This window comes from Myodes glareolus, chromosome 3, assembly GCF_982192425.1.
Source record: "Myodes glareolus chromosome 3, mMyoGla1.1, whole genome shotgun sequence".
Classification (NCBI taxonomy): domain Eukaryota; kingdom Metazoa; phylum Chordata; class Mammalia; order Rodentia; family Cricetidae; genus Myodes; species Myodes glareolus.
Genome location: NC_142028.1, coordinates 69535657 through 69561852, shown reverse-complemented (window position 1 = coordinate 69561852; position 26196 = coordinate 69535657). Strand labels below are relative to the sequence as shown.

At 46.8% G+C, this 26196-nt stretch overlaps 1 protein-coding gene across 5 annotated transcripts; it reads left to right on the top strand.

The window, feature by feature from the left end:
* The first annotated feature begins 1104 nt into the window (after positions 1–1104).
* On the top strand, positions 1105–25647 carry Meaf6 (MYST/Esa1 associated factor 6). Of its 5 annotated transcripts, XR_015000924.1 has the most exons (9): positions 1105–1258; positions 2137–2252; positions 5797–5884; positions 6023–6068; positions 19237–19429; positions 23524–23553; positions 23658–23715; positions 24327–24360; positions 24890–25647. XR_015000924.1 is itself a non-coding variant. In XM_085686568.1 (8 exons), the coding sequence occupies exons 1-8, from the start codon at positions 1169–1171 to the stop codon at positions 24896–24898; spliced, it is 606 nt and encodes a 201-aa protein (XP_085542694.1). In that variant the 5' UTR covers positions 1105–1168; the 3' UTR covers positions 24899–25647. The 5 variants fall into 5 exon arrangements, 3 of the variants coding, with proteins under 3 accessions (XP_085542694.1, XP_085542696.1, XP_085542695.1); XR_015000925.1 differs by lacking the exon at positions 23524–23553; XM_085686568.1 differs by lacking the exon at positions 23658–23715.
* Positions 25648–26196: the final 549 nt, after the last annotated feature.

The window sequence follows — 26196 nt, the reverse complement described above, 5'->3', positions numbered from 1 at the left end:
GTTTCCCCAATGTAACATCTCTGCTCCAGCCAGAGAGGGTTTCCCTGACGGAAGTTGTTAAAGTTCTGCTCTTCAGAATGTAACAACTACTCAACTAGGGAAAGGTTTCCCCAGCAAAACTGTTACAGCCCTGCTCTACACCACTCCAGTGAAAGAAAGTCTCACCAAATCTCACTCAACAGATTTATTAGGAGAGAAGAATCCAAGAGAGTGGCTGCGTCTGCCAGGGTGGAAAAAGCAGCAGCAAATGGAACAGGTGCATGGCTTATATAGGACTTCTTAGGGGTGGTGTCTTTCCAGGGAGATTTTCAGGTTGGGAATTGTTCAGATTTCAGTCTCTTGCGCTCAGATTGGCTACATCTCATGCTCAGGGATTGGTTGGTTTTCCTGCTCAGAGACTGGTTAGTTTTTGCTTAGATGGTCAGGGATATATTTGGCTCTGGTTTCAAGGCCAAGGTATGTTTCTTTCACTGCCCATTTTAGCCTTTTGGTTCTAATTTCAGAATCAAGGCTTATTTCTTTCTTCTTGAACTCATGAACCCGTGCCTTCATCTCCTGAATTGCTGCGACTATAGGCTTGAGCTACTAGGCTCTGCCGCTTCACAATTCTTAAAATGATTACCTTTTGAGACAGAGTCTCACAGTATATCTCTCTGGCTGGCCTGGAACTCTCTATGTAGACCAGGCTGACTTTAAATTTAAGGGATGAGCCTGCTTCTGCCTCCGAGAGCTGAGATTAAAGGCGAGCTGAGATTAAAGGCTTGTGCCACCATCCAGGAAAGGGTTGGGGTTAGGGTTAGGGTCTGCTCTCCAGTCAGGATAGTGGGGCCAGACCTTGCTCAGGTTTCCCACCAGCAGTTGGGCATTGTCTGAGGCGAGACACATGGGCTACTTAATAGGCTTATGTTGCAGCTGAGCTTTGGATGCAGTGAACGTCCGTGGGTGTCTGGAAAGCTCAGAGGCTCATGGTGGAGCCAGGGAAGCAAGACCAACGGCACACGATCCAGCACTACTCCAGTGCCTGCTTTCGCGCCCGGAGCACGCCAGCGTCCCGGAAGCCGCGCGCGCAGGCGCAGTGGCGGCGCGCCCCCTGGCGGCCCGCGGCGGTAGCGCGCAGGGTCCGCCTACCGGTCGCGCGCCGCCGCCTCCGCCGCCGCTGGAGCCCAACATGGCGATGCACAACAAGACGGCGCCGCCGCAGATCCCAGACACCCGGCGGGAGCTGGCCGAGCTGGTGAAGCGGAAGCAGGAGCTGGCGGTGAGTGGCCGGGGCCGGGCCGCCGTCCCTGCCTGGCCTCGCAGGCCGCTCCGGAGGCGAGCGGCCGGGGTCCGGGCGCTCTGGGCGGCCGGGCGCGGCACGGTTCCCTGCGGCGGCGCGGCTCCCGGCCTGCGCTCGGCGGGGCGGGGCGGGGCGGCGAGGGCGCGGGAAGGGCGAGAGGCGGGAGGCGGGGACGACGCTCCAGCCGGGCTTAGCGGGTGGGAAGGAGGCTGCTAGACCCCAGCCCTGAGAGGATTCGGGAGCGTGTCGAGTGGGTACCCACGGCATATTGCACGCGCGGCGCGTTTCAGTGGCCGGAGAATGTGGTGTATTTGAGGATGCCTGGAGGGGGCTGGCGGCAGACGCAGGACGCAGTCTAGGGAATTTGGAATGGTGACGCGCACCCGCAGCCGCCGGCACCCTGGTGGCTCACTCCTCCAGGCTCCCGCCTTTTGCGTCGAGCATCCGGGAGGCTAAGCTCACCTGAAGCTGCCCTTCCAGGTTTCCATAGCAACCGGCATCCGCTGCGAGCGGCCCTTCCAGAGCTTGCTGGGAGGGAGCTGCTGATGTAGAAAAGATGGTTTTGAAAAGCTCTTCACCCTTCTGCTAGAAAGCGAGACGTTTAGTGAGTGAGAATAGAGACAGATCACACTCTGTCTCATCCCTCTCATGACAGCTAGGGTTCCCTCTGAAGTAGATATAAAATCTTGCATGTGTGCGCATTTTCTGAGGACTTTATTTATAAAAGGGTCCATCACCTCTACTCTTTCACAAAAATGGCACGGTGTGGGTAAGCTTAGCTTTACAAGTCTGTATCCAGATCTCAGTTTGCTCATGCTTAATGCTCGCCTCTCCATTACCCTCTTCTCATCACTTAGGAAACACTTGCAAACTTGGAGCGACAGATCTATGCTTTTGAAGGAAGCTATCTGGAAGACACTCAGATGTATGGCAATATTATTCGTGGCTGGGATCGGTATCTGACCAATCAAAAGTGAGTGCCAGAATCTAGTAGTATCTGTTCTGTCCCCTACTAATAGGGTTTTTGTTTTGTTTTTTGAAAACATGGCCTTACCATGTAGTCCTGGCTAGCCTGGAACTCATTATGTAAGCCAGGTGACCTCAAACTCACTTATGTAGCTCCTCCCGCTGACTCCCATTTGCTGGATTTAAAGGTATGGACTGCTACTGTACATCTTGGGGTGTTTGTTTTTGCTACCCTCTCTGTAGGGAGCCACTAACAGTCGTAGTGTGAAATGAGGTGTAAGCTTGAGCTTGTCCTCTGACATTGCCATTGCTTCCCTGAGTAACATTGGACAAAGCCCGCATTTGTGCCGAGGGAAAGTCGGGCCCGTGGTGCAGGAGTGTGTAGGTGTAAATGAAATACAGCACGTAACTTAACTGTCTTCCACATTTTAATCAGTCATGGTATACAATTACGTTTTTTGCCATAACTGTATGCTAATTGTACTGTTATTGATTTGACAATATGATTCTATAAAAATTTCAAAACTTGTGAGAATTTTTCAAACTGAGATGATGTAATGCATGATCAATTTGTATTTTTCCCATAAATTTATCAGTTGCTAACTTACTATGGGTGTAAGCTCTAATATATGAAACCATCTATGTATGCTTAAGATTGTTTTGAAATAATTTCAGATTCATACAGGAAGTTGCAGAAACAACGGAGAGGTCTTCTATGTTCTTCACACAGTTTTCTCTGATGGTTCCATTTTATGTAACTATAGTAGTACATTATCAAAACCAGGGAACAGAGATTGGCATGATGTGTGTGTATAGTCGTATGGCATCTTGCCATGTGTGTATAAGCACAAGATGTAAAACTAGGCTCAGGAGACATGGCTCGGTGGGTAAAAGCACTTCATGAGTAGGCCCGATGACCCGAGTTCAGTACCCAGAACCTATGTTTAGAGGATGTGGCGAGAGATGACGCAGCAGTTACAAGTCCACACTGCTCTGTCAGAGGGCAGGAGTTCGATTCCCAGCACCCATGCCAGGTGCCTTGCAACTACCAATCTCTCCAGCTCCAGGGGATCAGACTCTCTGTACTGCCCTCATGGATACATAACCCCCAACACATTAAACACAAATATGGTATAATATTTAAAAAATGCACATCTGGCATTTTTGAACATTGAGATGGGAGGTGGGGACAGGAGACTCTCATGGAAACTTGTAAGCCAGCTAGCCTGGAATATGCAGTGCTGTCAAAATAACAAGATCAACTCTGGCTCAACAAGGTAGAAGGCAAGGGCCAACACGGGAAAGTTGTCCTCTCATTTTAGTATGTGTTCAAAGATGCCGAGCTAGCTTGGCGCTGGTGGCGCACACCTTTAATCCCAGCACTCAGGAGGCAGAGGCAGGCGGATCTCTGTGAGTTCAAGGCCTAGCTGGTCTACAAAGCGAGTTCCAGGACAGCCAGAGCAACATAGAAACCCTGTCTTGAAAAGCTGAAAAGAAAAGATGCAGACCTGTTGTGTTGTCAGGAAGCTCGCCTTTATGAACTCCTTTCGTCACGCTTCTGTTTCCCCGTGCTCACTGAGAACTGAGACACTTGGACCATGAATCTTTGCACTTAAGCGTATTAGCAGTTACCTCCTGAGAAGAGCAGGACAGTTCTTCTTATAGCTCTGACGCTTATAGCTTAAAACACTAATTCACAGATTGCTTCTACTTCCCTCAGTTGGCCCCAAAGCACTATCCTGGGTCTAATTGCTTTTAACAGTTATGTCAGTAATATTTTTTGTTGGTTTGTTTTTGTTTTTTTGAGACAGGGTTTCTCTACAGAGATCAGGTTGGCTTCTGGTTCACAGAGATCCACTTGCCACTGCCTCCTGAGTGCTGGGATTATAGTTGTACGCCACTGCCTGTAAGGGCCTATTTTCAGATTTTTCTTCCTTTTCTTTTCTTTTCTTTTCTTTTCTTTTCTTTTCTTTTCTTTTCTTTTCTTTTCTTTTCCTTTCTTTCTTTCTTTCTTTCTTTCTTTCTTTCCTTCCTTCCTTTCTTCTTTCTTTCTTTCTTTCTTTTTTCTCTCTTTCTTTCTTTCTTTGGTTTCTTTCTCTCTTTTCTTTCTTTTTTTTTTGTGTAGGGATAGTACCCAAGGTGTAGCGCATGAGTGTTCTGCCACAGTGCTGAGCCCTATGGTTTTAGTTCTGTGACCTCATGAGCAATCCTTTAAGCATATTTGGCAAAAGTGTAAGCGGTTTGTGAGCCTTTGGTTCTGCACCTCTGTCTTACTGGGTGATGTGATGTCAGATGGTCCTGCTTCTCTGCTGTAAAGGCAGCTTTCTTCATGCTAACATGATGGCCTAGTGGGCTAAGATGCTTGCCGGCCAGTCTGATGACCCACGGTCCACGTGGTGGTAGGAGAGAACTGACTTGTGCCACTTGTCTCTACCTCTTACATGCACATAGACATATGTGTGCTAAATAAAAAGCAAAATATTTAAAATTTCTTTTTATGAGATTATACTTTTAGATACTGTGAATATACTGTTCTCATCATGATATTTTTTCCTTTCCTTTTTTTCTCTTTCTTTCATTCTTTTTTTTTTTTTGAGACAGGGTCACACTATACACTATATAGTGCTAGCTGGCCTGGAACTAGCTATGTAGATGAGGCTTGCTTCGAACTCACAGAGCTACACCTGCCTTTGCCTCTTGAGTGCTGGGGTTAAAGGGCTGTGCCACCACATCCAGCATCTCCCCAAGTATTTATTCAGTATACTGACCTTTGCCCTATGTATTTCTAAAAGGAATCCTGGTATAAAATTAAGTTTATTTAAAAGAAACACTTTCTATCACTTGTCTGTACTAGTCATTTTATATATTTCCTTATTGAGACTGGGCTTTACCATATAGCCTAGGCCAGTCTGGAACTTCCTGTATAGACCAGGCTAAACTGTAACTCACAGAGCTCCATATGCTTCTGATTCCTAAATGCTGGTATTAAAAACATCTACTATAATGCCCATCTATAGTCCCCTGTTTTTATTTTTGGTTCTTTTGGTTTATTTTTTGAGACAGGGTTTCTTTGTGTAACAGCCCTGGCTGTCCTAGAACTTGCTTTGTAGACCAGGCTTGTCTTGAACTCACAGAGATCCACCTGCCTCTGCCTCCCAAGTGCTGGGATTAAAGGTAAGCGTCACTACCACGCTGCTATAGTCACTTGAAAACACTGTTCATTTATTTTATGTAGATGGGTGTTATGTCTGCATGTATGTTTGTATACCACACGTGACCTAGAGCCCTCGGAGGCCGGAAGATCGCATCTGACCTCCAGGGCCTGGAGCTCCAGGCGTTTGTGAGCTGCTGTGTGAGAAGTAAAGAGTGGGGCTGGGGAGAGGACACAGCCGGGGAGAGAACCGACCGCGAAGTCGTCCTCTGACCTCCATACACATACTGCGGCACACACACGGCATCACAAACACAATAGTCATCCGTCGTTCCGCATCTGCCCCAGGCACCCCAGTTTGAGTTGAACTCATACCTTGGTACTCGCTTCTGTGTTTTAGAAACTCCAATAGCAAAAACGATCGGAGGAACCGGAAGTTCAAGGAGGCCGAACGGCTCTTCAGCAAATCCTCAGTCACATCAGCCGCTGTAAGTGGTGGTGGCAGCGACGGGTGTGCCTGCCTGTGGCCCTTTATTGAGCAGTGTGGACTGTCCCTTCCTCCCTGTGTGGGTTGGTGTCTTGGGGTCTGTGATCATTTGTCTGGTAACCGATGACTTCTCTTTTAGGCAGTAAGTGCCTTGGCGGGAGTTCAGGACCAGCTCATCGAAAAGAGTGAGTCTCTTTTTACCTTCAGTTTATTTTAAAGCAACCACAGGCCCTAAGTTAACTCTGGTTTACCCAGTTGGGTACCTAAGGACTGCGTCTTCTATGGTTTTCTCTTGCTTCTTGAAGTTGGGAGCCTTTGGGCTTCTTCCCCAAGTCTTTTGTTGTTGTTTTGTTTTGAAGGTAGGAGATCTTGCTATATAGTCTGTCTGGCTGTGTAGATCGTACTTGTCCCAATCAGACACACACCTGCCTCTGCCTCCCGATTAAAGGCCTGAGCCACTATGCCATTTACCGTGTCTTTCTCCAAGGAAAGACCTCCTGGCCCCCTGCCACTTCTTTCCCATGAGGCTGGGCTGGAGATACCGAAAGACCCCAAACTCTGACACTGCTACTGCAGGGCTTATATTCCTAGGAATTTTGTTGGTTTTTATTAAGATAGTCCCTTCTAACCCATGCTGACCTGGAGCCTGCTAATAACTGAGGCTGGCCTCAACTAACTGACCCTGCTTCTGCTGTTTTCTAATGCTGGCCTCATAAGCCTGTGTCAGTGACTTCAGTTATTAACTCTGTGTAGATTTCTATCCCAGCCAGGCTCTCCTGTGCCTTAGTCCTGCCTATTTCAGAGTTGTTTCCACTCAGAGTCAAATCCCAACTTTTGTCTAAACAGATTTGTTCTTTGTCCTTCAGAAATTTTCAGTCCAACTTCGTGTTTTGTTACTCCTGTCCTTCCCCACCCCAGAACCCTGGGTGCCTGTCTGACTATCTCAGATGCTACAAATCCTTTAAATTTGAGACAGGCCCTCACTGTGTAGCCCAGGCTAGCCTTGAACTTAGGCATTAAATATTTTCTAAAGTGTATACTGGCCAGCTATTTGAAATCTTCCTGTAGTAGTACATGGGTTGGTTTTGCTTTTGCTTTACTATGTGTCAAGTTAGCTTTGACTGAATGGTTACATACCTTGGTGGTCTTGTCAAACATTTTTTTTTTAAATATTTATTTTATTATGTATACAATATTCTTTCTGCCTGAAGTATGCCTGAAGGCCAGAAGAGGGCACCAGACCTCATTACAGATTTTTGTGAGCCAGCATGTGGTTGCTGGGAATTGAACTCAGGACCTTTGGAAGAGCAGGCAATGCTCTTGACCACTGAGCCATCTCTCCAGCCCTATTGTCAAACATTTTTAATTTATGTGTATGTGTAAGTGAATGCATCCGATCCCTTGGAGCTGAGGTTACTAATGTTGTAAGCTACTATGTGGGTGCTGGGAACCAAACTCTGGTCCTCTGGAAGAGCAGCCAGTGCTCTTTACCATGGAGCCATCTCTCCAGCCTTTGTCCCATGTTTTGCAAGAGGATGTTGCAGATGCTTTTCATCACTGCTGACCGCTAGCCTCCTTCAGGGCTGGTTTTCCCCTGACGACTCAGTGTTTTGGTTATTTGAGTCTCCATCTCACTGACCTGGAACTCAGAGACCCACCTGCTCTGCCTTCTGGATGCTGGGAGTTCTGGGACCAGATGTAAGCCAGCACACCTGGCTTTGCTTTTATTTAGTTGTTATGGTATGGGGGCTTGAACCTAGGGTCATGAACATGCTAGGCCAGTGCTCTGTCACTGAGTTACTTACAGGAACATGGGTGGGAGATTATTCACATGACCTTGGGCAACTTACCAGTGGCTGCTCCACTGAAAAAATGTCCTTGAGAAACCATTATATGCTTATAGATCAGGGAGGGCTAGGGACTTATGAGTAGTTCAGATCCATGATGACGTGGTGACAGACTCAGTCTTTTTTTTTTTTTTTTATAATCTTGAAGGATGGGATAAGGTTTTCTTTTTTTTTCTTTTTTTTTTTTTATTAAATTATAAAAGTTTCCATTTCAGCCCCTCCTCCCAACACCCTCCCACTCCCCCCACTCCCTCTCCTCCTCCCTCTCCATCCCCTAGAGCAGTCAGGGTTTCCTGCCCTGTGGGAAGTTCAAGTTCCTCCCCCCTCCCTCCAGGTCCAGGAAAGGTGAGAGTCCAAACAGACTGGAGCGCCAAAATCCAGTATATGCAGAGGAAGCAAGTCCCAGTGTCATTGTCAATGGCTTTTCAAAAAGGCTCCGGGCCAGCCACATTCAGAGAATCTGGTTGGATCACGACCTCGTTCAGTCCCAGTCCAACAGGCCTTGGTGAACTCTCATTATATCAGTTCCCTTGTATCAGTGGGTGCTCGCATCCCTCGCAGTCCTGGTTACTTTTTTTATTTTCTTCATCTTTCTGTTCCTCATTTGGACCGTGGAGTGCTCAGTTCGGTGTTCCAATATGGGTCTCCATCTGTATCGCCATCCAACGTCGGATGAAGGTTTCCTCTGCCCTTGCCTTCTTTGCTCACGTTCTCTTTCCTTCTGCCTCTTATTTGGACCTAGGGAGCTAGGTCCCGTGTTCCAACGTGGTTCTCCGCCTCCATCTCCATCCATCGCCAGATGAGGGTTCTGGGTAAAGGCTGGGAAGGGATTCAGGAGAGCTCCCCAGACTCAGTCTTGTATAGGTCATTGTAGGTGTTGTGAGTCTGTGAGTTCAAGGCCCTGTCATGCCCAGAAGACAGGGTTTCCTAACATTCTGCCCCTTCCTCCCGTAAGAACATCCTTCCTGCCCTGTTGTTCGCCACGTTCCTTGAACCTTTAGAGGGAGCGATGTTGATGTCCCAGTCAGGACTGATTGTTCAGTGGTCACTTGTTCTCAGCACTGGACTGACTGGTTGTGAGTCACAGCCCACTACAGAAAGAAGCTTCACCTACCAAGGCTGACAGCAGCACCAGTCTATGGACGTAAACATAAACATCTAGGTGGCAGTTTCCCAGGTTCTTAGTAAATCCACAGCCGTGGCTTCTCCACTAGGGCCTGGGACCTCCCCTACCACAGGCTTTTGGCCAGGGTTACAGTGGCTCCTATGGAGTGGGCATCATATCCAGCCAGTGAATGGTTGATTATCCCCTTGACACTCAAGCCGTTTTTGTGTGTGGGGTCCCTTCCCCAGTGTGTTGATAGTGTTATACACAAGTTCCATAGCGGAGTAAGATTGCCGATGATGTCTCACCCAGCAGCCAGCATAGAATCTTATGGTATTATGGAAGTCAGCCAAAAGGGAGGGAGCTTCTAGCTCTGTTCTGGTTTGATTTTTCCATGTACTGTAACCAAAACCTATGGTGTTTTCAATATTTTTTTTTAAATATCTATTCATTTATTATGTATACAATATCCTGCAGGCCAGAAGAGGGCACCAGATCTCATTACAGATGGTTGTGAGCCACCATGTGGTTGCCGGGAATTGAACTCAGGACCTTTGGAAGAGCAGGCAATGCTCTTAACCACTGAGCCATCTCTCCAGCCCCTTTCAATGTTTTTTAAAAAATTTCTATTAATATTATTTTGTCTTTGAGATAGGGTCTTACTATGTAGCCCAGGCTGTCCTTGAAGGTGATTCTCCTTAGCCTCCCCTCCTGGGACTGTAAGTTTAAAACATCTTGCTCTTATAAAACTTTTAATTTTTTTCTTTCTTTCTTTCTTTTTTTTTTTTTTTTTTATAAGACTAAGTCTTTCTGTGTAGTCCTGGAGAGCTGGAACTCATTATGTAGACCAGGCTGGCTTCAAACTCACAGGAGTCCTGCCTCTGCCTCCCAAGTGCCGGGATCAAAGGTCTGCGGCATCGTACCTGGCTCACCTTGATTCTTTTTTTTTTTCCAACTAATGAGATTTAGTAAAAGTTCTTTATCTGAATCTGTGTGTCTGAGTTTCCTTAGATTCCTTTTCTTTTTAGTTCTGTCTATTTTTATTCACTTCCCTCTTTCATTTTTTAATATCAATTTTTCTATTTACTTATTACTGCTTGTATCCACACCTGTGCCACAGTGCACATCTGGAGGTCATAGGGCACATTGTGGGAGCTGGTGCTCCCCTTTCACCGAGGGACGCGGGGATCAAGCTCAGGTCATAAGGCTCCGTCGCAGGAGCCTCTGCCCGTGGAGCCAGCTGAAGGAGGCCTCTGCTTGGACGTCATCTGTAAAGCAGATGGGGACCTGAGGGATCCCATGATTGTGTCCCACGAGAGGAGCAGTGTGCTTGGCCTGCACTCCTTTCCTCTGTGTGGACTCTCCTGGGCTGCAGACTTTCTGAAAAACAAGACTGTGGACCAAGTCCTGTGTGGATGATGCCTGTAATCTCCAAGAAGGAAAAGGCAGAACATTACTTTATATCTTCTTTAACTTGAGGATTTCAGACTTTTCTACTCTGAGCATTTTATTTTCAAACCATTCACAGAAATTACCTCTCTAAATGCATTATTTCTGCTTCCTTTGGCTTTGTATTTTTATTTAGCTAGAAAGAGGGTGGATTTGCATGGCCTCTGCAGAGGACTTTTGTGTAAATTGCAAAGCTCAGACATTTTAGTGTAAAGAATATAGTTAAAGAAACAGCAAGCAAGTGGCTTTTCACCTCGCGGCCTTGGCAGGTCCAGCAGGCGCTGCTGCATGCTCTTAAGTTTCCTGCATAGTTGCTGCTGTAGGGCTTCCCTTTCTCCTGGAAACCTGCCCGCCATCAGCAGTCACAGGCCGCAGTCGCCCTTGCTCTTATACGGTGTGTAGACGTCCTCATCTTGGCTCTACAGCCGTGCTGCTCCTTCTGTCGGTGAGAAACATCCTCAGTGCGGCGCTGTCAGTGGGACATTGGCTTGACGCACCGGCCTTGAGCTTCCCTGGGCTTGGGAAGGGAGGTCTTGTCTGTACTGTAATAGCATCTGGTCCCCATGGTTCCTTGTCTGTCATGTATCTTCAACAGGCTCATAATTCTGCAACACAAGTCTTGGGTTGGGACTGGAGTTCTGTGGTAGAGCATTTTCGTAGCATGTGTGAAGCCTGGAGTTTGATCCCCAGCACTGCAAGTCAGCAACTAAAATGCAGTTCCTGAAAGAGAGCCCATCATTTTTTGTGTGGGTTTTTGTGTGTGTATGTGTTTGTTTTACTTTTTTTTTTTTTTCCTTTTGAGTCTGTTGAGATGGGGGTCTCACAACCCAAGCTGCCCTCAAACTCACTATGCAGCCAAGGATGACCTTAAACGTATTACTTTCTTGAGTGTTGGATCGATATATGCACACATACATGCATATGTGCCACTTAGACTGGTTCATGTGGTGCTGGGGATTGAACCCAGGGCTTTGAGCACTTTTCTAACTGAGCTACATCCCATCCAGTTCTCTTGATTTTTGATGTCATGTCAGCCCTTTGGGACAAGAGTTGTTGCTTTGGATAACTGTTTATCAGAGAGGAGACCTAGGTGAGTTCTGTGGTCCTAGGCTTTGAGCAGTTGGACATTGAGTCAGTTTCTAGAGCACGACCTGCTGTCTATTTGCATGGGACTTCTGTAGCAGAGACTGCAGATGGACAGCCAGCCGCACTTCCTGCCCCTGCCTACTCAGTCCTTGTCTAGCCTATCACCAGCTGTGTCCAAGGCTTTGTGGTCTCCTGCCCTGCTCTCCCTGTGACTCCCAGCAGTGTTTCCAACACTTAGAAAAGATCATTAGGGGCTAGAGAGATGGCTCAGTGGTTAAGAGCATTGGTTTCTCTTCCAGAGGACCTGGGTTCAGTTTCCACCACCTACGTGGCAGCTCACAACTGTCTGTAACTCCAGTTCCAGGGGATCTGACACCCTCACACAGACATATATGCAGGCAAAACACCAATGTACATAAAATTAAAAAATAGATAATTTTTTTTTTAAAAAAAGAAAAGAGCCAGGCGCGGTGGTGGTGTACACCTTTAATCCTAGCACTTTGAGAGGGAGAAGCAAGCAGATTTTTGTGAGTTTGAGGCCAGCCTGGTCTTCAAAGCAAGTTCCAGGACAGCCAGGGAAACCTGTCTCAAAAAACCAAAAAGAAAAAAGGCAAGATCTTTTATATATATCTAGTATATTCTGTCTGTTATCAGCAGAGACCTGTTAGTACATTTGAAACCACACTGTAACCAAAGCAGACTTTGAGTTTGCAATCCTTCTGCATCCCAAGTAGCTGGGATTTCGGTCCTAACTAGGCCCCTATATTTTACTCTGTGCTTCCAGTTTAAGGAAAGAACTTCACCTCATTCATGTGAGGCCTTGTAGTGTGTCTGAAGTGTGGGCCTGGACCGTGTTCTCTTGGTATGAATCTTTTCCCTGTCTAGCTGTATTATGGGATGTCGTTATAGGATATATAACCACATTTCATCCGGGAATCCAAGTGGGCCTTGTCCGTCTCACTCACCTCCACTCCACTGTCAAGTGTGTGCACGCCCCCCCCCCCATGTCTAAAACAGTTCTTGGTAGTTGGGAGAGGGAGCGACTTCTTTCAGTGACTGAGTCCCTCGCAAGCTACCTATGGGCCTGTAATACCCCTCCCCACCACTGCCCTTTAACTCCAGTAAGCTCCTGGGAATACCAACAATTTAAAAGACAACAATAGTATCAAAAAGGAAATGGTCTGAGGGTTGGCGTTGGAAGTACTGATTTTCATGCCTGTGCATTGCTGTGATGCTGTGTCTTCTTTTGTCCCTCCCCATGTGCCCCCTCCTCTGGTGTCTCTTCCCCCCAGCACCTAATTCTGCTTTCTTGGCACTGTTTTCTAGCCCCTCCTGTAGTCCCACCCCCTTGAAGATGCCTTCTTCCTCTCATGGTCCCTTTTCTAGTTTCCTGGCCTGTACGTACACATATATAAACTTGTCCACATGTTTACAGAGCCTTAGGTTTAGGCTCCTCACGGTGGTGTCTGTCTGAGTCTGGCTTCCTTAACTCAGTGTGATGACATCCAGTCGCAATCAATTTCCTACAGATGTCATTCATACCCTGCTCTTTATCCAGCCACGTGCTGATGGACGTCTAGGCTGACTCAGCTCCCAGCTATTGTGAGCAGTTTGGCTGTAAGCACGAACGTGCAAATATCTGGGTGGTGTGTGGAGTTAGAGTCCTTCAAGAGGGGTTTCACTGGGGCATGTGGTAGGTCTGTTTTCACTGATTTGAGAACCATCCACCCTTAACTTCTTTCTGTAGTGACTGTACACAGCCCGCCCCCCACGTAAAGGTTCTTCTTCCCCACATTGTCACCTGCATTTGTTGTTGAGTCAGAGTCTCACTATATAACCTGTCCTGGAACTTGCTGTGTAGACCAGGCTGGTCCACTGCCTCTGCCTCCTAAGTGTTGGGATCAAAGGTGTGCCCCCCCCCATTCCCTACTAATGCCTAGTTCCTTGGACAACTGCCTTCAGTTCATTAGCCTATTTTTTTTAAAAAAGATTTATTTATTTATTATGTATACAGTGTTCTGCCTGCATATGTACCTGCACCCCAGAAGAGGGCATTAGATCTCATCACAGATGGTTACGAGCCACCATGTGGTTGCTGGGAATTGAACTCAGGACCTCTGGAAGAACAGTCAGTGCTCTTAACCACTGAGCCATCTCTTCAACCCTAGCCCATTTTTTGATCAGATGACTTGGGTTTTTATGTGTAATTTTTGCAGTTAAAAAATGCATAAATGCACATGTATATGTGTGCATGTGTGTTTGTGTATAGTTTTTTGAGGCAGGGTCTCTCCCTAAACCCAAGGCTTGTATTTTCTCTGCTTGGCTGGAAAGTATCAAACGCCAGGATCTTCTATCTCCACCTGCAGAGCTGGGTTAAAGAGGGTATGCAGGAGGTCTGACCTGTGTGGTTCTGGAATCTTCTATCTCCACCTGCAGAGCTGGGTTAGAGAGGGTGTGCAGGAGGGCTGCCCTGTGTGGTTCTGGAGTCTGAGCTCTGTCCTCATGATTACATAGCAAGCGCTCTTAACCACTCGCTTATTTCCTTCAGTTACTCCCCCCCCCCCAGTTAAAAAACAATACAAAACTAAAACATCCTGGATACCTAATTTTATATGTAAAGATGGTAAAGACCCCACCCCCTTCTGTAACCTTGTCTTTCATTCTGCTGTTTCCTTTGCTATGCGGGCCTCTTCATTCCTTATAATCCCGCTTTTCAGTGTCTGGAATTCGTTCCTGTGCTGTTGGAGTCCTGTGCAGAAACCTCTTGCATTTGCCTTATCTTAAATATATATGTGTATGCATATATATTGTTTTTATGTGTATAGTGTGTGTGGCAGGTAGGGTGGGGGTCTCCTTGAGTACATTGCCCCTGGAGAGAGTATTGGGTTCTCTGGAGCTGGAGTTACATGTGATTGTGGAGCCTTACATAGGTGCTAGGAGCTCAGTCCTCTACAAGAGCAGTACAGCTCAACCTCCGAGTGGTCTCCAGCCCAGGTGAGCGCCCCTGTCTGTGTCGTCAGGGCTTCTCCCCAAGCAGTTTCAAAGCTTCTGGTCCTCTGTGACCGGCTGTGATCTGTGATGACTGGGTGTCTGCTGAGTGGGAGCTACAGATCTAGCTTCAGTCTCTGTGTGTGCTATGGATGTTGTTCTCTAGTGTGTGCCGATGACAGCTTTGTCGAGTGGGCTTCTTGCTGGGTCCTCTGTTCTAGTCCATGGGGCTATGTATCTGTCTCTGCCTGTACTATGCTGGTTTTGTTACTATGGCTTTATAATTTGAGATCAGGTACTTTCAGCATTATTCTTTCTACTGAAGATTGCTCTAGCTATTTGGGGCCTTTTGTACTTACATATGAATTTTAGGATTTTTTAAAAAAATAATTATGTGGAACATGTCAAGAATTTTGATGGGGTTACACTGAGTTTGCAGATCGCTTTTAGTAGCAGTCACATGTTAGTCACCATGAATTCTTCCTGTCCACTTATTTCTTCAGTATTTTAAAGGTTTCTTGTTTGGCCAGGCGGAGGTGATGCACACCTTTAATCCCAGCACTCGGGAGGCAGAGGTAGGTGAATCTCAGTGAGTTCAAGGCCAGCCTTGTCTACAAGAGCTAGTTCCAGGACAGCCTCTAAAGTTACAGAGAAACCCTGTCTCGAAAAACAAAAAAACCCAAACCAAACAAAACAAAAAAAAGGTTTCTTGTTTATTTTTATTTTTTGAGATGGAAGGGTTTTACTGTGTGCCCCTGCCTGGCTTGGAACTCCACATAGATCTGGCTAGCATTGAACAGGGAGATTTGCCTGCCCTGCCTCCTGACTGTTGGGGTTAAAGGCATGCACCACCACTACCAGCATAGTGTCTTAAAATTTTAAGTTGTAGGCGTCTTTCAGATCCTAGGTTAGGTTTGTTTATTTAATTTTTTTTTGGGGGGGGTAGAGTTTCTCTGCATAACTTGTCCTTGAACTTGCTCTGTAGACCAGGCTGACCTCAGACTCACAGGAGACCCACCTGCCTCTGCCTCCTGAGGGCTGGGACTAAAGGCATGTGCTGCCACACCTCATTTTATCTTTTTTATTTATGTTTTGGTATTTTGTCTACAAGTGTGTGCACCACAGCACAAGCCCTAGAGGTCAGGTCCCCTGGTTGTGAGCTGCCACTCGGTGCTGGAAACCAAACCCAGGTCCTCCACAAGAGCAGACAGTGTTCTTCTTTTTTCCTTAAAGATTTATTTACTTATTATGTATACAGTGTCTGCATGTCAGAGAGGGCACCAGATCTCATTACAGATGGCTGTGAGCCATCTGTAATATGTGGGTGCTGGGAATTGAATTCAGGACCTCTGGAAGAGCAGCCAGTGTTCTTAACCTTTGAGCCATCTCTCAAGCCCAGCAGCTAGTGTTCTTAAGTGCTGAGCCGTCCCTCTGGCCCGGTTCATCTCTCTGAGGTGAGGTCTCGCTGTGTTGCTCAGGCTGGTCTTGCACTGACAGAACTTCTCTCTGCACTGAATTGTCTTATTAGCCTTGCTTGTCAGGGATCAGCAGACCTTAACATTAGACGTCATGCTGGACTGTTCTCTTGATCTCTGTTTATCCGTCCACCATGAGCAGCACAATGCTGGTTGTGGCAACTTTGTGAAGGTAAGTTTTGAAGCCCTTCTAGCCTTTTCTGTTGGTTCATTTGTTTTGACAGAGGGTCCTCCTGTAGTCCAGGCTGGCCCTGAATTCATGATCTTCCTTCCTCAGCCTCCTGAGTGTGTGATGGCGGGTGTGTGCCAACACTCTGCTCTTTTGGTAAATTTTATGTGAAATCAGATGCTTTGCCAGTCCTGTGCAGCTCCGTGGCTCTGGAGCTCCCTCTCCTGGTGCTTTCCTGTATCGTATTGGTCCCTCATTTCTGAGATCTGGTTGTTTCTTTGCTCTTTTGCCGGGGAGCGGGGAGAAGTGTGAGTTGGAGGTCTGTGTATATGTGTTCCATGGCATGCATGTGAACAACTTTGGGGAGTTGATTCTCTTTCTTCCAAGGCTTTAGGGATCGCTCACAGGCTGTCAGGAAACACTTTAGGGATCGCTCACAGACTTGTACAGGGAAACACTTTCACTGCTAAGCCATCTTGGTGGGGTCTTCTGCTTTAAAATTTTTTTTAAATGTGTTTTTGAAGTAAGCTCTCTTAAGTAGTTCAGGCAGGCCTTGAACTCCTGATCTTCCTTCTTCAGGTTTCTTAGCTCTGGGATTACAGGTATATGCTATTATGCCATAACTTTCTGTTTTACTTTGTTTTAATCCCTCCGTGTGTGTGTGTGTGTGTGTGTGTGTGTGCGCGCGCGCATGCGCACGCGCTCACTCGCACGCACCCCCACACTCATGGAGGTTGGAGGACAACCTCAGATATTATCACTTACCCTCCGTATCATATGAGACCGGGTCTCTTCTTGTTCTGCATACATATTCCAAGCATGTTGGCTTGGGGGCTTCCAGGAATTCTCCCGGCTCAGTCCCCCATCTCCCTGTAGGAGCTGGAGTTACAGATGCACACTCCTGTGTCCAGCTTTATGTAGGTTCTAGGAATCCAGACGTAGGTGCTGGCTCTCACCTGTAAAGTGCTTTACCCGTTGAGCCATCTATTCAGTCCTTCCTGCTTTTGACTTTTCTAAAATAATTTATTTTTATTTTATGTGCGTTAGTGTTTTGCCTGCATGTATGTCTTTGTGAGGGCATCAGATACCCTGGAACTGGAGTTACAGACAATTGTGAGTGCTGGGTGCCTGGAATTGAACCTGTGTCCTCTAGAAGAGCAGCCAGTGCTCTTAGCCTCTGAGCCATCTCTCCAGTCCCAACACAGAATCTCTTGATTAGCCCACACTGGCCTTGAAGCTGAGATTTCTTGCCTCACCTTCCCAGGTGGCAGGATTATAGGCTTGTGCCACGTTCTTCTTTTTTTAAATTTATTCTTCTCTCATATATTACATCCCGACTGCAGTTTCCCCCTCCCTCCTCTTATCCCAATCCCTCTCCCCTACCTTTCCTGTCCCCCAGATCATCTACTCCTCAGTTTCCCTTCAGAAAAGGGCCGACTTCCCAGGGATATCACCCAAGCATGGCACCTCCCTCATGTTAAGGCTGGACAAAGCAACCCAGTGGGAGGAAGAGGGTCTGAAAAGCAGGCAAGAGTCAGAGACAGCCCTGCTCCCCCTTTGAGGAGTCCACAGAGGACCTAGGTCAGACCTATACAGGCTGTCTGTTGCTTCAGTCTCTGTTAGCCCCTATGAGCCCTGGTTAATTGATTCTATGGCCTGTGTTCTTGTGGTATCCTTGACCCCTCTGGCTCCTATAGTCCCTTGTCCTCCTCTGTCTACACACTAGCAGAGTATCATTAGGAACAATTTCACCAGGTGGTGGTGGTGCACACCTTTAATCCCAGCATTTGGGAGGCAGAGGCAGGTGGATCTCAGAGAGTTCAAGGCCAGCAACTATGTCTTGAAAAATCAAAAGAAAAAAAAGGGGGAGGGAATTATTTCATGACTTTTTTTTTTCCAGTCATGCTTGGTTCTATCCTAGACCTCGGGGCTATCAGCTTCTGGTTCCTGGCCCTCCAGGTGTGTCTGGCATGGGCTCCCATTCGTGGCATAGGACCAGTCATTGGTTGGCCACCCCTACAAGTTCTATGCTACCTTTACCCCAGCACATCTTACAGGCAGGGAAAATTGTAGGTCAAACAATTTGTGGCTGGATTGGTGTCTCAGTGGCTCCATTGGAAGCCTTGCCTCATTACAGAAGATGACCCAAATAAACTTGGCTTTTGAACTGCTATTTTAAAATTGGTGATTTAGGGCTGAAGAGCTGGCTCAGCCATTAAAGGCCAGGTTTCCCGGCATTGGTGGCACACACCCTTAATCCCAGCACTCGGGATACAGAGGCAGGTGGATCTCAGTGAATTTGAGATGGCACCCTCAAAACTGGTGGTACCCCCCGAGCATACACACTAATCAGTAAAACGTGATTTTAAAAAAGGAGGGGGAGCTAGAGAGGTACAGTTGTTAAGAACGTTTATTGCTTCTGCAGTTGACCCTGGGTCAGTTCCCAGCACCCATGTCTGATGGCATGCAATACCTACTCCAGGAGATGGGATGTTTTCTTGCCTCCACAGGCACGGGTATTCCACTGCCCATAACTCTGCCTGCACACACATACATAGAATTTAAAAGTGGACTAAGTAACTGCTTTTGAAAAAAGTTCAGTTATCCTCTGAGCTAGGAGGTTCAAGGCCTGAGTGACATATCCCTCTTCCCCCCACCCCAGAAAGATCCAAAACCTCAGTAATTCAGGGATTTGACTGGACTCTTCTCCCAGTGGATACCTTTCTTTCCTTTTTTAAATTTATTTTTAATCACATGTATGTGTCTGTATGGGGTACATGCATTTGAGTGCAGGTACCCAAGGAGAGGTGTTGGCTATCTTAGAGCCTCATGATATGGGCTGTGGGGCTCTGAAGAGCAAGCAGTACCTACTCTTAACCTTGGAGTCATTTCTCTAGCTCTCCCCACCCCCACCACCCTTTAAAGAAACAAGGCTTCTCTGCTGGTTTGTCAGTTTTGCCAGGGTCACTGTCTCCCATCCTCTGGGTGTAAGTCTCGCTGAACATTGTCCACGCAGTTCATCCTAGGGGTAGCGCTCTGTGCCTAGAAAGGTTTAGCCCCGCACTCTTGTTACAGTGTTGCAAATGGCATGCTTTCCAGGAGTTCCTAGCTTTAATGCTTTGAATGGATGTTCCTTGTATCTTCTCTGTAAAGTGGCCTGTGCGCTCACAAGCAAACATTTGCTGATGACGGGAATTCTGATCAGACTTTTGGGACCTGTTTTCTTTCGTCTAGGGGAACCAGGAAGTGGGACAGAAAGCGATACTTCTCCAGACTTCCACAATCAGGAGAACGAGCCTGCCCAGGAGGACCCTGAGGACCTGGACGGTTCTGTACAGGGAGTGAAGCCCCAGAAGGCTGCCTCTTCTACCTCCTCAGGGAGTCACCACAGCAGCCACAAAAAACGGAAGAATAAAAACAGGCACAGGTTAGTGACAAGGTCCCACCCAGTCCCAGCGTTGTTGTGACTTCTGGGAGGGACTTGGTTGGAATGAAAATACCTGGGACAGTGGCAGAGCCCTTATGCTTCGGGTGGCAGAAAATCTTTTGGTGCAGGTCAAGTGGGCTGGTGTTCTCTGAGGGAGGAGTGGGTGGCAATAGAGAGGCCCTGAGGGATCAATGGGGGTCGGTAGGATGGAATGTGACTCCTTTAAGCCACCCGCCATGGTGAGCTTTGGGTCCTTGCTAAGAGGAAAACGGAAATAGAAATGAGTCCTTGCAAGGTGACTCTGGTTATTGGGAACCTGTGGCCTGGGAGAGAGCGGTCTTTGATTTCTGGGCCCTGTCTGCTGCTGAGAGAGCCCAATTGACATGCCTTTCTCTGACTTTTTAAATATGGGTTTGGTTTTGATTGTTATGACTTTTCTATTTTGTAGTTCTCTGAGTATGCTGCCTTCAGATACGGGGAAACACTTAGAGCCCCTAAACGCGAACGTTCCTTCGTAGGAACCATCTGTGCACTGCTGCTTTTGCAGTGGGAAATGAGATGGGAATGACAGCAGTGGACAGAGAGGTCAGGTGTTGCAGGGATTTTAGTGGTCACTCTGCCTGGGTTTGTATGCTAATGCCGGGCCTAACTTAGAGGGGAATGAGTCTGTAGAGCAAGGGAGGGGCTCTCCCTCCTTTTGGTCTTGGAAGCCTGAATACTGTGGGGGTGAAGGGAGTGTACAGGGCTGCGTGGGACGCCCATCCTCTGGTTAGCTAATGAGTTACGTTGCGTTAGAAACCTGTGGGTGTCCCTTCTTGCACCTAAGGTGATCACACTGAACTCACAGGCCTGGCACTGGCTGATTTAGGGTAAAATTGAACTGGTTTAAACCTCTTTTCATCAACAGATTTTTGAATCCTTTTAAGTTTTTCTTGTTCTTTTTTAAATCGCAGAAATAGAGCTTCCTCCCACTAAATAGGGCTGAAGGACCGCTTTGTTACATTTTTCTGCAAACAAAAAAACCACTGTGCTAATCTCAAACTATAGTAAGAAACAGCAAAGAATTGCTCCCTACCGGCTTGGTAAGGTTATTGGAGCTTTGTGGTAAACTTGGGGCTGCCTTATCACAGATAGCAGAGACTCATACTCTTTTTTATTTATTTTTAAGATTTATTTATTTATTCATTATGTATACAGTGTTCTGCCTACATATATGCCTGCCGGCCAGAAGAGGGCACCAGATCTCATTACAGATAGTTGTGAGCCAGCCAGCTTGTGGTTGCTGGGAATTGAATTCAGAACCTCTGGAAGAATAGCCTCTTAACCTCTGAGCCATCTCTCCAGCCCAAGATCCATACTCTTAAAAAGAGTTTTTATGGGCTGGGGAGATGGCTCAGTTTGTAAAGTGCTTGCTCTGCAGGTGTGAGGACCTGAGTTCTAATCCCAGCACCCACGTCAAAGCACTTAGTCAGGTATATGTGTCTGTAACTTCAGCACTGGCGACATTGAGATCCTGGGGGCTTGCTGGCCAGCCAGTCTAATAGAAGTGATGGGACCCTTTCTCAAAAACTGTGTAGAGAAACACCCAGCATTGACCTCTGGCCTCCATACGCACATATGCGTTTATACACATATATATCACATACACACAAATTGACATGATAATTCAGTATTTTCTTCTGTGTTGTTTTTATTACATTTATTTTGTTGCCATTTTGGCAATTCTTTTCCTGTTTCACAGAAATAGAGCAGGAGAACATTCTTGAAAGTCCCTGGGCTGTGCATCACTCACCAGTGTCCTCTTTAGGTCCTCTGGCTGTGTGTGACACCACTGTGTGCCAGTGATGTGGTTAGCTCTAGACTGGCGAAAGGCACTGGAGGAGCGCCCCGTCTAACTGTACCCTTTCAGGTTTCTAGAGCACCTCCATGGGAATAACACTTTGTCCCTGTCCCTCCCAGTCCTGACCCCAGGAATGAATTCCTTCCAGAAGCACACCAGCGTTAAGAAAAACCGTTGTTGGGCACTGCTTTCCTAAGGGGCTAGTCCTGCCCAGAAGGTGGACTGAGTTCTGTCTCCAGGATCCTGTCTGTCTGGTGTCCTCCCAGGGCCTCCCGTGCTCATTTGCCCCCGGAGGCTAGTGGCACTGAGCTGGTTTATTTCTTAGGAATCTGGGGTCAGGACTGCCCTAAGTGGCACCTCAGTGGGCTAAGGCAGTTGGGTGAGTCCTGCTACCTTTGCACACTTGAGGTTTGGGGTGGAGCTCAGTATCTGGATATGCTGATGAGTTGGCACCCAGAGCAGTGAGTGCTTCCTTCTCCACTGTGCAGTGGTCCATGTAGTCAATCAGGCCATGGTGACAGGATGTCTGAGGACTTGTCACATGCCGGACACTGTAGGAGGAAGTACTTGAGCTTACCCCTCTTCTGGGATATGAAAATTCCTCAAGGACCCCCCCCACCCCCAAGGCTGGGGATTGAACACAAAACTTCATGCATGCTAGTCAAATGAAAGTCACCAGCTTTCTGAGTTCTTATATTTTGCGTCTGAACAGTAGTTCAGTCCCACTGTCTGTAAAGAGAAAACAACACTAGGTGCTCTTAGAGGTTATTACTATTCCATCGCACCCAAGATTTGTTTTTGTAAAAATTGTTGCTTGTTTCTTTTAAGATGGGTTTTATTATGTAGCCCTGACTGGCCTCAAACTAATTTCTTCTGCCTTAACCTCCCGAATGCTGGGGTTGACAGGGATTACCAAGTTTGGTGAAATAGTTACTCTTTTATTTGTGTATGTATTTATTTCCACTACTAGGGATTGAACCCAGCATGCACCTACCAGTAAGCCATGCCCCCAGCTGATACCATCTATTTTCATTTGTGAAGGTTGAATCAGTTTGAGAGGAAAACATTTTAAAAAGTCCTGCTTGTCCGCTGGTGTGTGTGTCCAGGATGGTCCTAAGTGAGATGGTTGTGTAAGTGGTGCTGAAACTCAGCTCTCGGACAATGCTCACAGACATGGTCTAGCAGAACAGCCATTGGAGCATCATCTTCCTGCCTGACTCCAGTCTGAAAGGTGTCAGAGCAGCGAGGAGCTGGAGTCAGAGCCCAGGCTGGCGCTTGCTCTGGAGAGCTGTGCAGACCATGGCCTGTCAGCCATGACAGCGCAGAGTTGCGTCCTCTCCTCTGTGTTCATGGGTCCCAGTTACCTTTGTTTTGCTGAGGGGAGGGTCTTTAGACCTTGGTATTCCTTAGCTACTACACCGAAGTAAACAAGTAGATGCCGTACTAGGCAAGGTGTCATGTACCTGCATTTGCAATAGCTGGAGGCTGAGGCAGGACAGCAAGTTCGAGGCCAGTGTGGGCTTATTGTGAGACACCCCGCCCCCCCAATCTCATTAAAAAAAAGAAAAAAGAAAAAAAAGAAAAAGACCAGTGAGGTGCTGTCAGAAGTTTAGGAGGCAGAGCTTGTGAAAGAGAACCATCACTGAGGTTCGGGCCTCAGCATCTGGCTTCCAGGAGGAACCCTGGGTGGCACTGGGCATGCTCACAACGTGAACTTGAACAGAAAGTTACATGCTTTGCTGTTTTCAAAGTGCGAAGTGTTTTGTCGCCTTTTGCTTCAATGACAATATGTAATGCCTACTTCTAGCACCTTCTGCTGTGTAACTAAACTAAAAATTACGGCTTTGTGTAACTTTCTCTCCCCCTCTCTCTCCTCTGGCTGCCCACTCTTCCCCCCCTCCCTCCCAAGTCTGCCCTCTCTGTCTCCCCCACCCCCTCTCTTCTAATGCCCCAATTGTGTTTTCAGTACCGATATCTTAGCAGTTCTAACCCCGAGTCTGGCAGCTAACACCAGGGTTGTGGCCTCTGCGTGCTCAAATGCAGTCCCTTGCCCTCCCGGTCAGCTCTCTGCCCTGAGAAGGGAGTCCCTCTGACCACACAGTCTGTGGTGCTCTGATGTTCGAAACCTTATGGCTTAAGATTCTTAAAACTGACTTTGTTTCCACAAATCTTGCTAGGGTGGCTAATCGACTAATTTTTTTCAATTAGTATATTAATTTCTATTGCTTTCTTCCTCTCCCATGCTGCCCCTCAGCCCGTCTGGCATGTTTGATTATGACTTTGAGTAAGTGTGATTTGCGTTAGTGTCTGTGCTGTGTTGTGTAGTGTGTAGACCCGGGATGCCGTTCTGAGACCTTTCTAACCCATAGTTTGTCTGTTTGATTGTAGGTATGTATATTAGGTTAGGCTGGGAAGTTTTTTTTAAAAACAGAAAAACGTGATGGAGGTAACATTTTATTTAATAACTTAAGCAAAATTAAGTAAACTTCACTTTCATGCATTTTAATTTCTTTTAAAATAGATAACCTGTACTTTTAATTCATATTTAAATTGATTTTCTGGCTTTGCTTCTTAAGGAGATTAGTAGCTTAAGATTTTGATATTTTGCTTTTAAAAGACTTAAAAATTGAAATTCTTAAAATTTCTTTTGTGTTTCATATCCAGAAACACAAACTCCTAGTCTGTTTGCTGTTGGTCACTGCGTGTGTCAGAACCTGTCAGTGACATAGTCACAGAGCTAACACATCGGCCTGAGCATGCCCTCTTAACCCAGTTTCTCTAATTTTGCTGTAGTTTTTATTTAAAAATTATGGCCTTTGTAACTGCTGTATATTTCCTTTTTTAGTCACCTCAGTTTGCCTTACGGCAAAAATATCTGCTCATATTTTTTTAATACTTGCTTAATATCTGAGGAAACAGCTAAATTGTGCCGTAGTCTAATGAAGAATGTGGACTTTAATTGAGTAGCTTCTGTTATAGCTGTGCCCTGTGCAGTAGCTGCTTGTTGCTCTGTTTCTGAAGTTAAAGTGCAAATCTCTTTTATTTTTCCTACCACAGGATTGATCTGAAGTTAAACAAAAAGCCCCGAGCTGTAAGTATCAGCCAGAAATCTCAAAGACTGGCAGTGTTTTGTTTTGTTTTTTTAAAAAATGGTTTTGGTGGGTTCTTAAAGGGTTCATCATCCGTGCTAGACAAGGGCCCAGTCAGGGGCTGACGAGCTTGTGGATAGTTTTGGTTTTCAGAGTCTGTATGACCCTAATCTAGGGTCACATTCTAGACTCTGAGGGTCCATCTGTATACTCCAGCTACCAGCTGTTCTTTACTAAAATGTTTTAGAATAGACATGGTGCATGCCCTTAATCCCAACACTTGGGAGGGAGAGGCAGGTGGATCTCTGAGTTCGTGGCCAGCCTGGTCTACAGAGTGAGTTCCAGGACAGCCAGAACTGATACACAGAGAAACCCTGTCTTGAAAAATCAAACCAAACCAAAAAAAAAAAAAATTTATTTTAGTGTGTGTGTGTGTGTGTGTGTGTGTGTGCGGATGTGTGTTTGTCACACACACGCACATTTGCTCGCACCAGGCTCTGAGTGCCCTGACTTCTGTCCTTCTCTCTTTAGGACTATTAGAAGACTTGTTAGCAGCAGCTTCCAGCTGTGGAGCCCTGCTTCCCCTCTGACCTCACAGCGACAAATGTCCCTCACCTGACTGGCCATCCGCCTCTGCTCCCCCAGACCCAGTGCCTGTAACTGGCTAGTCTGTCCTAACTGTAGTGACGAGTCCTTTCTATAAGACTGGGTCATTCGCCATTGTCATCGGTAGTAGCAGTTCAGCGGGAAGATCTGTCCTTGGTCCCAGTCCCAGTGGGTGGCTAACTGTGCATTTCTCCCTTAGTAGAATGAATGTCTCCCCCCAAACTGGCTGGCACCAGCTTCATCTGTGACCCCCTCCAATTGAGAAGTGCACATCTCTGATTTTGTGTTCCGCTGAAAGTAGAACCCAGGTTCCATTGCAGATGGAGGCTGTAAATATCTGCCATTCTTTGGTTTTGTTTTGTGTTGTATTATTTTTTTATTGTTGTTTTTATCATCTGATTTTCTTTTGGGACATTTTGTGATGCCTGTACCTTCCTGATGACGCGTCCGATGGTCTGTTTCATGTGGTGTCAATATTCATAACTGAAACTAAAGTGGTTTTCAGAAGTAAATGGGCAGTTTGGCTCTTTGACTTTTTGACTTCTGTAGGGGGAAGGTAGAGAGTGTTTAATGGTGGCGTGTTGGAAGCAGTCTCATGTTCGAGGAACAAGAAAGCTGGAAAATGTCATCCTCCTAGAACAGACACTTGGATTCCTTTGTAGAAATAAAATTTCCTTGCCTTCCGTCTGTCATGCTTTCCTTCTCAGCCTGAGATTTTCTTTTCCATCTCTTTACACACTCTCTTTCTCTCCCCTCTCTCCCCTCTCCTCCCTCTCTTTTCTCTCTCCTCTCCTCTTTTCTCTCTCCTTCCCTCCCTTCTTCCCTCCCTCCCTTACCCTCTCTCCAGGGTTTCTTCTCTCTGTGTAGCTCTGGCTGTCCTGGAACACACTCTGTAAACCAGGCCGGCCTCAAACTCAGAGATCCGCCTGCCTCTGCCTCCCGAGTGCTGGGATTAAAGTCATGCTTCACCACCGCCCGACTTCCATCTTTTCTCTTTTTGCTGACATTCACTTGGTTAGATATTGCTCTAAAAATCACCAAGCCCATGGGAGAGCCCAGAATTACTGAAAAGTCAGCTTCCACTGAGTGGAGTGAGAGCCTCACAAGAGCCAGCACTGCCCACAGACAGTCCTGCCTGCAGAGTCCCTGACGATTTTGCTGTCTTCAGTGCAGTGGCCTTGGCTGCACATTGTGGTCACCTGGGAAGCTCAGCCCAATGCCAATGCTGAGAT